The sequence below is a fragment of the Podarcis bocagei genome, assembly GCF_964188305.1.
Source record: "Podarcis bocagei genome assembly, chromosome: 11".
Lineage (NCBI taxonomy): Eukaryota > Metazoa > Chordata > Lepidosauria > Squamata > Lacertidae > Podarcis > Podarcis bocagei.
Window position 1 is genome coordinate 49,738,615 of NC_138136.1, and position 12,860 is coordinate 49,751,474.

Consider the following 12,860-nt stretch of genomic DNA (forward strand, 5'->3'; position numbering starts at 1 on the left):
GCACGCACACACTTCACTTGACTAGTCAACATTCGATGCAACTGAATGGGTGAATGGGAATTGGCTGAAAAGCAAGCATTGTGATGGAGGGAAAGTTCTTTCTGTGGCAGCTTCCTCTGACTTACTTGCTGTCCTCTATATGTTTTGGAATACAGCTGCTATCATTGGCCATGCTGCCTGGAGCTGATGGGAATTGGTCCAAAACATCTAGAAAGCCCCAGATTGCGGAAGGCTGGTCTATCGTGTTGGATAGTAATGGCTGCTCCACGCATGTGACTTGCCTTTTGATGCTGCCATCATCAGATTATGAACATGTTATTGCGAATTATTCCAATGAACACATTATGACCTCTTGTTTTCCCTCCCTTTTCTTAAAGCAACATGCAAAATGGAACAAAAGAAATGTATACCACAGGCACGTCACATTGATTTCAGCTCTTTTCAAAACTATTGTCCGTTTCTGACCAATAAATCCAGCCTGACTGCAGATTCAGCTCCTTGGTTCACTAGGGCCACATCTGCACCATATGCATTTAACGCTGTATCATACCGCTTTAAGCAGTCATGGCTTCCCCCAAAGAATCATGGGAACTGTAGTTTGCTAAAGGTGTGGAGTAGTACTCTAATTATCCATGGTTTGAGGATAATGGATGAAGCCCACAGTCCTCAGCATGATTTCCTGAGAGTATGCACAACTGAAAGCAGTGAGTTCTACAAGCCTACAGTAAGACAAGACAAGAAAGGCTATGAGGGTCATAGAATTGTAGAGCTGGAAGGGAGGGTCATCTAGTCCAACCCCCTGCAGTGCAGGAATATGCAGCTGTCCCATACGGGGATCAAACCTGTAACCTTGGTGTTATCAGCGCCATGCTGTAACCAACTTTAGCGAAAGCTACACAAACTAAGTTTTGAAATTTATGTATTTCATACATTTATATCCTACTTAATACCAAAAGAGCTTCCAAGTGCTTCACACACACACACACACACACACACACACACACACACAATTAAAGAAGCGGGAAACCAGGGAGGTAATAAAACCATTGGATGACTAATATTAAAATAAAAACAAAAATGGAAGTGAATATTTTTGAAGGGTGTTGTGCTCTTGCATTCATTGCTTGTGTGGATTGTATGATTAGATCACTCCTGGGAGTCTCAAAACAGTTGTCTTCACCAGTATGTACCATCGCAATCTCCCTTTACACCGACCCACAATATATCATTCAATACTAATACACCACTAACTTTTCAGGGTTGTTGTACTAAGCTTGTATGTGCAAGGATGTAATGGCAAGTGTTCTTCTCCCTCTCCTCCTTCTTCCTCACAGGAAGGGGCAGAAGAGGATTTTCTCAGTTACCCATCTACAAGTTTGCCAGACTTAATCAGCAATTGCTCTGCTCAAGATGCGGCTCCCTGGACTGATAATAAAGAGAACGAAGAGCCGGAGGAGGAGGAGGACAAAGGAAAGACTCTGGTGCCAGAAGTCCTGGAACCCGTAAGTGAGGCTTTGGATATGCTGCTTTGAACGTCGCTTGGTTAGCAAATTGACTGCCACCTTCAGCAACTATGCCTACCGCTTTGGAAATGTGTCATGATGCAACAACTTCCCTTCCCAGTAAGTTAGTCTTATCATCATAACATCAAGATATCAAACCAGGACTGACATCATAGAATCATAGAGTCATAAGGGAACTAATAATAATAATAATAATAATAATAATAATAATAATAATAATAATAAATTTATTTATACCCCTACCTCCCCGGCCAGAGCCGGGTTCAGGGCGGCTAACACCAGGGACACGGGTGGCGCTGTGGGTTAAACCACAGAGCCTAGGACATGCCAATCAGAAGGTCGGTGGTTTGAATCCCTGTGATGGGGTGAGCTCCTGTTGCTCGGTCCCTGCTCCTGCAAACCTAGTAGTTCGAAAACACGTCAAAGTGCAAGTAGCTAAATAGGTACCGCTCCTGCGGGAAGGTAAATGGTGTTTCCGTGCGCTGCTCTGGTTCGTCAGAAGCGGCTTAGTCATGCTGGCCACATGACCAGCTCCCTCGGCCAATATAGCGAGATGAGCGCCACAACCCCAGAGTTGGTCACGACTCGACCTAATGGTCAGGGGTCCCTTTACCTTTACCTTGAACACCAGTAAAATTACAACAGAAACATAATTGGGGGGGACCCAATTTAAAATACAGGTTAAAATGCAATTTAAAAAGCAGCTTCATTTAAAAAGTAGCCCATAAATCAAAACCGTAAGGGGAGGGAAGACATAAGGGTCAGACTGAGTCCAAACCAAAGGCCAGGTGGAACAGCTCTGTCTTGCAGGCCCTGCGGAAAGATGTCAAGTCCCATAGGGCCCCAGTCTCTTGTGACAGAGCGTTCCACCAAGTCGGGGGCAGTACTGAAAAGGCCCTGGCCTTAGTTGAGACTTGGTGGTCAATTCCAACCCCTGGCTCTGAAGCTTCAATTCAGCAGCCTAATTAAGGGTTCTCTCTCTCTCTCTCTCTCTCTCTCTCTCTCTCTCTCTCTCTGTCCCCTTTTCGTTGTTGCTGTTATTGACCAACTGAGAGTCATAAAGCTTTGTCAGCCTACGGCAAATCACCCAGTCACTTCCTTGTAGATCCTGATTTATGTGGTGCCCATCCTGCCCTATAGACTCCTCACAAACATTAGTCTATTGAGGTGTGCAGACAGCAGGTGTGTACGGACTCTCGGTACTTCACAGGGGGGATTCAAGTGCATACCAGAACTTTAGTTTTGCCCAGTGGATTAAAGTGTTCTCCTGCCCTACGTGTAAAAAATATATATCAATGTTTTAAGAATGTCTTTTTGCAGTTTGGAGAGTGATGGGGAAATGCACTGAAAAGTATGGGATGAACAAATGATTAGCAGGAACATGTATAAACACCCTGCAAGCAAATTGCGATAAATGTGGGATGAATGCTCATTGCCATATAACCTCCCTGCAAACCAGTCAGAACAAATGCTCAATAAAGACCAGACATAATCTAACCACCATGCAAGCTTTGTGTGAGCAAATTATGATGAATGTTCCAGTGCCATCTATCCTACACGCACCCATTTTATTGCTGGGGCAACCCAGTTGGATGGTTGGGGTATAAGTAATACATTATTGTTATTATTATTATTGGGGCATACATGCTTTTGCACCCATCCTCTCCTCCTGGATCTGCTACTACTTCATACTTTCTCTTCTTGAGTCGAAGCGGCTGTCTTCTTGGTTTGTGGGCTTTGCCACACCGTTGCTTTCTGTTAATTAATTAGACTTAGGGATAGATCCAGATATCAGGCTAAAAATATTTCTAAGTGCAAAGTGTATAGCATAACTGTATAAACAAGATGGGCGTATTTTAAAAAATAATAATAATGCAGAAAAGTTATTCCCATTTGATAGTAACCATATGGATTACCCAGTACTGTGGCTTGAACCCAGTAAAAGGAATGTCTAATGGGAAAACACCCCATGAAAAACAACAAGCCCCCTTTTCGTTCCTTGCAGCAGTGAGGGCTGCAAAAGGTACAAGAAGTCTGTTTCCTGCAGGTGCTGAAATAGCCAATGTATGTGCGTAATCTTACACCCCTTTTAAATAATAACCATCTGTTTTTAGGGAGGGAATTTGGTTTCTGGAAGTTTTACAGTGTTGCAAAATCTTTGGCTCTGTTTTGCTTTACATTGTACAAAAAAAATCTGTTTAAGTTAAACACACACACAAAAACCTGAATGAACTCTTTATTTGCTCATTTGTGATAACGCTGATTCATTGCATTTTCCCCCAAAAATGCCGATCGTGCTGGCTATTCAGTTGGACTGCTCTGTAGTGGAGCGTAGGACTCCCACACCCTGCCTAAAAGGGTGTCTTGCACAGTTTTGGAAACTGTTCTGCAATGGAGAGCAGCAGCCATTGTGGAAGCTACTGGAGAAGGGGTGTGAGAGAGAGAAAGAGCAGGATTCTTTGTAAGGATTAATGTTCTGGCCTTTGATAAGTTCAGTTACAAATAAGCAATGACCCCAATCCAGCTGAGGGCTGTATGCCATGGTGGCTGATGCCCATTGGAACATCATCATCTTAGCCAGCTAGTTTGAAGCACCGTCCACACATAGTCTTCTTCTTTGGCGATCACTTGTAGCCAAGTAAGATTGTCTTCCAAAACAGGGATTTAGCAGTGAGTCTGTAAGTGACTGAGGAGGCCAATTCTGGATCCACACGTCCTTCCACAGTGGGGACATAGGTTTCCGGGAGGGAGTTGATCATGGTGACGGTTTGCCAAGCATGTCTTCCTCTTAGCACGTTTCTCCCTTTCTTCCTGAGTTTGAATGTCTTCAAAACCCATGACACCTTTGGCAAAGGCTGTTCTCCAACTGGAACGCTCGCAAGCCAGTGTTTCCCAGTTGTCGGTGTTTATACTACATTTTTTAGGATTTGCTTTGAGAGAGTCTTTGAACCTCTTCTGTTGACCACCAGCATTGCACTTTCCATTTTTAAGTTTGGAATAGAGTAGCTGCTTTGGAAGACAATAATCAGGCATCCACACAACATGACCAGTCCAACGAAGTTGTTGTTGAAGAATCATTGCTTCAACACTGGTGATCTTTGCATCTTCTAGTACACTGGCATTAGTTCACCTGCTTAGTAAGTCAGAATATGCACAAGCATCATGCATGAACAGGTGGACCTCTTCTTACTGCTTTGGTCCTCCCCAGACACAAGTGGCAGAACAAGTGGGAATTCAACTCTTAAGCACAGCTTGCTATTATGTGTGAGCCCAGCACAACTATGGTTAATGGCTTCTAAACAAGCCTGGATATGAAACTATGGTTAAAATTTGCCTTAATATCCTGCCTCGTTTGGAAGCAATTGGACAAACTTCAGAAGCCCTTCAAGCCATCTCTCTTGGAACATCCCCTTCCAGGCAGAAAACTGGTCTTGGCTTCTGCATTCCCAGATGACTTTATACATTCGTTGTGAAAAGAGAAACTAGAGCACTCCTTACAACGTAATAATATGTTATTTCCTAGGACACGTTGTTTTTTTAAAAGTGCCTTCAATAGCTATGTGCCATACACAATTATTTAAAGGAAGAAGCTGCCATGGGCCTGCCTTGAAAGCTTACAATTAAATAAATGATACAACATGAGGAAAAGGAAAAGGAAAGGAAAGGCCCAAGGTAGTCCCCCTTCTTTGGGCTAATTTTATAAGTAGATCACACTTAATTAAGTGAACACTTATAAGGATGAAATAATGACACCTATAAATTCAACTGATGTGGAGAGAATAATTGGGTGCACTCTTCCCACCTTGGATCACATCTATGCTTCCAGGTGCCATAAGAAAGCTGCAGAGATAGCGTAGGATAGTACGCACCCTGGAAATTATCTCTTTCAGCTTCTGCCTTCTGGAAGAATGTACAGGGTTATAAAGACTAGGACTACCCTCCTGAGAAACAGTTTCTATCCAAATGCGATTTTGGTTTTTAAACACAGTGTAAGTAGTCTCTATGGGTGTATATTGTATTTAAAAATGGGGTATCAGAGTTTTTAGGGGGCTAACCAGGTTGGGATAGCTGGGATAGTAGGCTTGTTGGTTTCTGAATGTCTTATATAGATTTTTCAATTTCATTGTTCTGTTTGGGATAATGACAATAAAGATTATCGTATCATATCGTATCGTAGTCATTTCTACAAAGCTAAAATCTTGCTGATGGCAGAGAAAGCAAGATGGGGAAGGAGGAACTCCAGCCCTCCCCAATTCCAAAAAAATGGACTGGTGGTGTTCAAATGGACTGGTGGACATGTGTAATTCAACAGAGGCTGGTCCATTAGGTGACTGACGAAATGCTCCACCAACCTCCGACTGCTTTCAGTCATTCCCCACCCGCCTGCCTTCTTGCTTGCAACTGGTCTAGGGGGCGAGACTGCCTGTCACCTTCCTCCTCCTTAATCTCAGCATTGCCCTTGTAGAACTCAGAAGGGAGGAGGTTGAGGGTAAAAACCCAAAGTAGTTGAGTCCACCTGTCATTGCCCCTAGCTCCACCTCCTTCGTCTTAGGGTTGCCCTTGTAGAACTCAGCAGGGATGAGGATGGGGACAAAACTAGACTTAGTTGGCTCCAAGTGTCATTGGTTCCGGCTCTGCTTTCTGGGCAACCTGCCTTCTGCCTCACTAGTCCCAATGGGCACTAGACAGCTCTGAGAAGCCCTACAAGTCTCCTGTCATAACAAGGAAACTGACCCTGTGAAGGTTGCCCTGGAACTTCTCTCTTAGCCATGGAAGGAGGTAGCATGAAACGACACACATCTGCACATTGGATGTGAAGACTTCCTTCAGGAGCACTGAGTTTTAGAGGAAGACTCTGGGCATGGCCACCACATACACTGGAGGGCATCTAAAGGATATTTTAAGCATTTGACTTTTCTCACAGGCCTACAATTCCCAGTACTACGGTTCCCAGGGTTTAGGGGATGTGCTTTAAATGTGCATTGGGTGGTATTTAAATGCATGGTGTGGATATTTCCGCTGTTTGATCCAATAATTTAAAGCCAAATTGTAGTCAGTTTCAACTCCAGGAAGGTTTACAGAGCAGCAAATTTGTTCTGGAGGCAGACAGAAGTTTAACAGAGATATTATTACTCTACCAGCTTATTGAACTGATTTGCCTGTTGTAGCAACAAAGTTTCATAGCTGCAGTGTAAAAAGGAAAGTGCTTCTTTATTACAAAGGCAAAAGGTACAGCTTGGTACAGCGTTGAAACCTACGCAAAAATAATCCAAACCAATAAAACCTGGGCTGGAAAGATGAAGGATGGGAACACATTAAAAGTTTTTATTGCAGGACTGAGACAGCTGAAATGATCTATAACGTTCTCATATTTGTCTTAAGTTGTCTCTTCCCCTTTAGCCTTGGCTAGTGAGTTTAATGATAATAAATAACCATGATGATTCATGCGAATGTGATATTTGTGTGTTTTTAAAACTGAAGTTCCAAAGTGCTACAGATAGGTTAAGGAAGGAAGGATGTTAAAATGACATTTTCTGCTGAGATTTGTGTACAGTTTCACCGCCATACTGGACCTTTTCCTGCGTTGTTAAGCTTTTAAAATTCCTAACCCTTTCACTCTTTAAGTAGAGGTTTCTGCCTAGGGGACAGCTGAAATGAAGTGCTAATGTCCTGGCCCAGACCTTGTCCCAGGGCATGTGATATATAAAAACATATGGAACAACTCTTCCGATATGTTTCGTATCTTGACATTTTAAAGATTACATGCCTTGGGTTTTATCAGTTTGTAAGCTATCTTGGGGACCTGTTTTGATGGGAGGGTAAGGTATAAATTAAATTAGCAGATAAAGAAATTTCTCCCAGACCTTGACCTGGTTTGTTCATCACACTAAGCCAAACCATAATAATAATGTTATAATAATTTGTTATTTATACCCCGCCCATCTGGCTGGGTCCCCCCAGCCACTCTGGGCGGCTTCCAACAAAACACTAAAATACAATAATCTATTAAACATTAAAAGCTTCCCTAAACAGGGCTGCCTTTAGATGTCTTCTAAAAGTTTGGTAGTTATTTTTCTCTTTGATATCTGGTAGGAGGGCATTCCACAGGGCGGGCGCCACTACCGAGAAGGCCCTCTGCCTGGTTCCCTGTAAATTGGCTTCTTGCAGGGAGGGAACCGCCAGAAGGCCCTCGCTGCTGGACCTCAGTGTCCGGGCAGAACAATGGGGGTGGAAACGCTCCTTCAGGTATATTGGACCGAGGCCGTTTAGGGCTTTAAAGGTCAGCACCAACACTTTGAATTGTGCTCGGAAACGTATTGGGAGCCTGTGTAGGTCTTTTAAGACCAGTGTTATGTGGTCTCGGCGGCCACTCCTAGTCACCAGTCTAGCTTCCGCATTCTGGATTAATTGTAGTTTCCGGGTCACCTTCAAAGGTAGCCCCACATAGAGCACATTGCAGTAGTCCAAGCGAGAGATAACCAGAGCATGCACCACTCTGGCGAGACAGTCCGCGGGCAGGTAGGGTCTCAGCCTGCGTACCAGATGGAGCTGATAAACAGCTGCCCTGGACACAGAATTGACCTGCGCCTCCATGGACAGCTGTGAGTCCAGAATGACTCCCAGGCTGCGCACCTGGTCCTTCAGGGGCACAGTTACCCCATTCAGGACCAGGGAGTCTTCCACACCTGCCCACCTCCTGTCCCCCAGAAACAGTACTTCTGTCTTGTCAGGATTCAACCTCAATCTGTTAGTCGCCATCCAACCTCCAACCATAGCTTAGCATGAGTGAACAGTCTCCCAGAATGGAGATGGTCGTCACTTTCTTCCTCCTCTGGTTTTTCTGTGCTACTACAGGTTCAGCCAAACTGCCTAATTATGCAAACTGAGCCAAACGTTTGATGCTAGGATGTCTACACCCACGATGTTAGAAGTTCCCTTGCAGCTGTTCTCGTAGTCTTGAAAAGCTTGTTTTCCTATATAAATTTATGGAGCGAATTTTCCTCGCCTGTCAGTGTTTTGAATGTTGCACATGGAGTTCACGTGGGCCTGCTGAGATGTAATGCTCCTACTTTTAGTAACAGAAACTAGATATCCTTGGTTAAAGTTTAAATGTCATTTCTTGTGTGAGGAGTGGCCCATAAACCGCTTATGTTTTTTGGTAGGGGTTTTTGGTAGTCTATTTCCATCCTGGGTTGGTTTTTGCATCTATTCATTTACAAGCCAAGCTGGGATAGCTCAGTTGATAGAGGATGGGACTCTTCATCTCAGGGTTGTGGGTTTGAGCCCCATGTTGGGCCGAAAATTCTTGCATTGCAGGGGGTTGGACTAGATGACCCTTGTGGTCCCTTCCAACTCTACGCTTCTAAGTCTGTGCTATTCTACTTTTGATCTGAGTTTTATGAAAAGCTTCGTGTTGTTGTTGTTGTTGTTGTTGTTGTTGTAATAAACACACATTTAAATACTACTTTCTCACAAAAGACACATTTCCAAAATGTGTTCTCTCTCCACCAAGTGCACCGTCTCTTGAGAAATGCATGAAAACATTGGGAAGAGCATGGAATCCAATGGGTAGCGGCTTCCTGATCTGCACATTGGTCTGGGAGTTGCGGGACAGCATAGTTTGAACCAAGATTTGCAAAGAACGAGCTCCTCAGACACCCCTGGATTTTAGCAAAATCGCACCATGGAAATAGGCTGAATACCATATTGGCCCGAATATAAGACGCACCCACAAATAAGATGCACCTTTAAAATTCAAGGCTTATTTGTGGGTGTGGCCTGCCTCCTGGCTCTACTGCCCTGAACTGGGGGCGGCCAGCACCCCGTTCCCCAAGCCAGTGCCGGTTCTGAGCACAGTGTGTGCCTACCTCCTGATACTACAGCCTTCCGTCACTACCTCCCCAAGCCAGAGGCTTGGGAGTGACGGGCGGGTTGCATGCTGTTGCCCTGCACTCCTGGGCTGCTTCCTGGGGTGGGGGAGCCACCACACTTTGCCGGCGGAGGTTTGGGTGACACGGTCAGGACAGGCGCCATTGTCCCACACCCCCGATGGCCCCCGTGGCAGCTGTTTCAGCAGCGATACCGTAAGGTTGTGAATATAGGCCTCACTTTAACTTTTCACAATCGGAATTTGGAAAAACAAAGTGCTGCTTATACTCAGGCCAATACGGCAAATAAACAAACCCTGGGTGATATCCAGTGGTGCCAGCACAAGGACTTTTGACTTTGCAATATAATTTCCCCTCCCTCTTCTGTTGTCTTGCACACACGCCTATCTGTTGTGGGACGGTTCCTCATTTGGAGAGGATACAGGGACTTCTTGCTCAATAAGTCTTTCACATCAGCTGAAACAGGAACCCCTTTTATACTCGTCTCATTGGCCAGCCTGCATGGGTAAAGCCAGTATATGGCCTGAGGGTACTTCACTGAGAACAGAGGTGGGCAATAGCTGGTCTGTGGGCCAGTCTTGGCCCACCAATGGGGTCTAATTTGACTCGCAAGACCATATTCCACAAACCACACCCACCCAGCCATCAGCTGACGTCACTCATGATGAGCAGGAGAATGCAGTGAAATCCTGCATTGGCTGTGTGGAGCAGGTACAGGTGAGTTCAGCAGGATTCAACCCCCAATCATCAGCTGATGAGCGGGGGTTAAATCCTGCTCAGTTCGGCAGGATTCCAGGGTCTGCATGGACACCATTTCAACAGTGGATTCCAGTGCAAAGCCCTTTTCTGGTTCTGGCGGGGGTTTGCAGCAGCATTCCTGTGGAAACAATGACCGGCCCTTCCAGGCACACCTGTCAAAGCTGACCTATGAGGCCGATCCTGATAAGCATCTGGCCCATGGAGCGGAAGGAAGTTTCCCTACCTCCAGCTTAGAAGTGGTGAGTTGCTGTTCTCAAAGGCTCACCACACAGGGAAGCTGCAGGCAGACCCAACATCCTCACAGATTTGGACATTTGGGTCAAGATTTGGGTACGGGTGTCTCATGTTTCATCTAGGCATTGGTAGGCATGCATGTGCGGCAGCATGCACCCACTCAGAGAGGCATATTTCTCTAAATATGCTGACTTCAAATATTCCGTTCCTTCTTTTTAGGCCACATGGATACACCAATCAATTTTAGTGGAAATACCTGATCTTAGAAACAAGATATTAAAACAAAATGAACACTAATGTTACTCTGCAATTTAGCTGTTGTTAATATAATAACATTTCACTTGATGTGTGGTTCTATCATATCTGCACTTTGCTTTCCTGCAAAAACACTGCAGCTGACTGCAATTTGAACCCTACTGGGCTCTGTTAAAAATGTATTTTAAACATGCTGTGCTTCAAAAAGCATCATCTACATAATTTGAAAATGGGCCTTTAGATCAAATACTTTGGAAAGTAATGTGCTACATTGCAGGTTTTCCCTCAGAGCGCATCATGGCGCGAACAGTGCAAAAGGCAGGCAGAAAAATATCTTGGGAGTGATCCTTTCATATTTTTTTGTTGTCTTTGATGGCATGAAAGGGATGTCCTCCGTGCTAAAGCTGTATGCGGTTAGTTTACATAGGACTATTTCCTCTGGCATTGTTCTTCTTTCTTGGCTGTATAAATAAAAATCCTTTTAAAAAATTGAATAAGTTGTACTGTCACATAGGAGTCCTGTCTGGGCAAGAATGAAGCTGAGAGCTACACATTGATGCCTTGGCATGGATTAAATGGAGAGCTGCAAGTGGGGATTGCAGCAACTAAAGCAGGGGTGGGAAAAACCTTTGGCCTGGAGGTTCAAATGTAGAAAGGGATGCAAATAGTATTACTTCTCATTTGGGGATATGAAGACTTCCCCTTCCAGGCCCTTGGGAGGGAAAGGGAAAGGAGAGACTGCAACAGAGGAAGGTTCTAGCTAGTTAAGAATGCTCATGCATTCCTAGATGAGACTGGAACTTGCAAAGTTGTGTGTGTATGTGTTGGTGTTATTTGTTTCCAACCTTTGTGGGATCATGCCATCAGAATTACTGCCGTGTGTAAGGAAGGGCTCAGACACAGTTCTTCTTGTATTGCGCTGTCCAGGCACAGGTCTGTGATTTAAAGCTCTGTGTCGAAGTGGGTTTTTTTTTTTTTTTTTTTTTTTGCTTGATGCTCTGGTGCTTTCCCTGGGAAAACCTGCTTTTTACTGCTGAATTGGAGCAGATATCTATGGAAAACCCAGTTTCCATGTGCTCCGATTCAGCTGTAAAAAGGTAAAGGTAAAGGACCCCTGACAGTTAAGTCCAGTTTCAGACAACACTGGAGTTGCAGCGCTCATCTTGCTTTACAGGCCGAGGGAGCCAGCATTTGTCCGCAGACAGTTTTTCCGGGTCATGTGGCCAGTGTGACTAAGCCGCTTCTGGTGCAATGGAACACCAAAACCAGAGCAGCACACAGAAACGTCGTTTACCTCCCTGCCAGAGCAGTACCTATTTATCTACCTGCACTTTTTGGCATGCTTTCAAACTGCTAGGTTGACAGAAGCTGGGACCGAGCAATGGGAGCTCACCCTGTCGCGGGGATTCGAACCACCGACCTTTTGATTGGCAAGCGCAAGAGGCTCAGTGGTTAGACCACAGCACCACCCACATCCCAAAAAGGTAAAGGTAAAAGACCCCTGATGGTTAAGTCTAGTCGCAGATGACTCTGGGGTTGTGGCGCTCGTCTCGCTTTACAGGCCAAGGGAGCCGACATTTGTCTGCAGACAGTTTTTCCCAGTTTTTATGCAGGTTTTCCGAGGGAAAGCACTGGGACCAAAAATAAAAATCCTTAGACATGGAGCTTTAAAGCCCAAACCTGTGCCTAGAAACATGGCACAGAAGGAAGTCTGAATGACCCCTAAGTGTTGCACACATGTCTTTTGAGAACCCTCATATGTGAATGTGCCATATTAAAATTTAATTCAATAACATTCAAGGACATTGCCTGGTTTATCTCTGGGGAAAGATGCCCCTCCTCTTTAGGTAGGAGGTGTGTTTAAAGGGAAAAGTGAGTGGCAGGTTCACACACCAAGGTACCCAACAGAGATGTGTGTTAACACAAGAGCCTTAAAATAAAAAAATCAGTGGTAGACTTGCATGCCAGAGATTGGGGGAAATGACGAAAGGGATGATGCTGTAAGATGCCTGTACGTTTGTTTTTGCATCTCTACCTGAGGACAAATGATAAACATGGCATCCCCTGTTTAGAAAGGAAAGTGATGGGAACCTTTTATTTGCAAGTCTGTCAGAATAAAAGATCAGGAAGCAAGATTAATGTTCAATTGCTGGAACTGCCCTTGTGGCTTTCTGAATAGGGGGAAATGCTAAGTAAACAA

The 12,860-nt window shown here is 44.7% G+C and overlaps 1 protein-coding gene across 6 annotated transcripts in view; it reads left to right on the forward strand.

The window, feature by feature from the left end:
- The window catches only part of PDZD2 (PDZ domain containing 2), a 245,239-nt gene that overhangs the window by 178,869 nt on the left and 53,510 nt on the right, over nt 1-12,860 (forward strand). For all 6 annotated transcript variants that reach the window (XM_081212580.1, XM_081212583.1, XM_081212582.1 and 3 more), the window contains one exon: nt 1,335-1,502. In XM_081212580.1, coding sequence (XP_081068706.1) covers nt 1,335-1,502 — 168 coding nt within the window. The remainder of the gene's footprint in view (nt 1-1,334; nt 1,503-12,860) is intronic.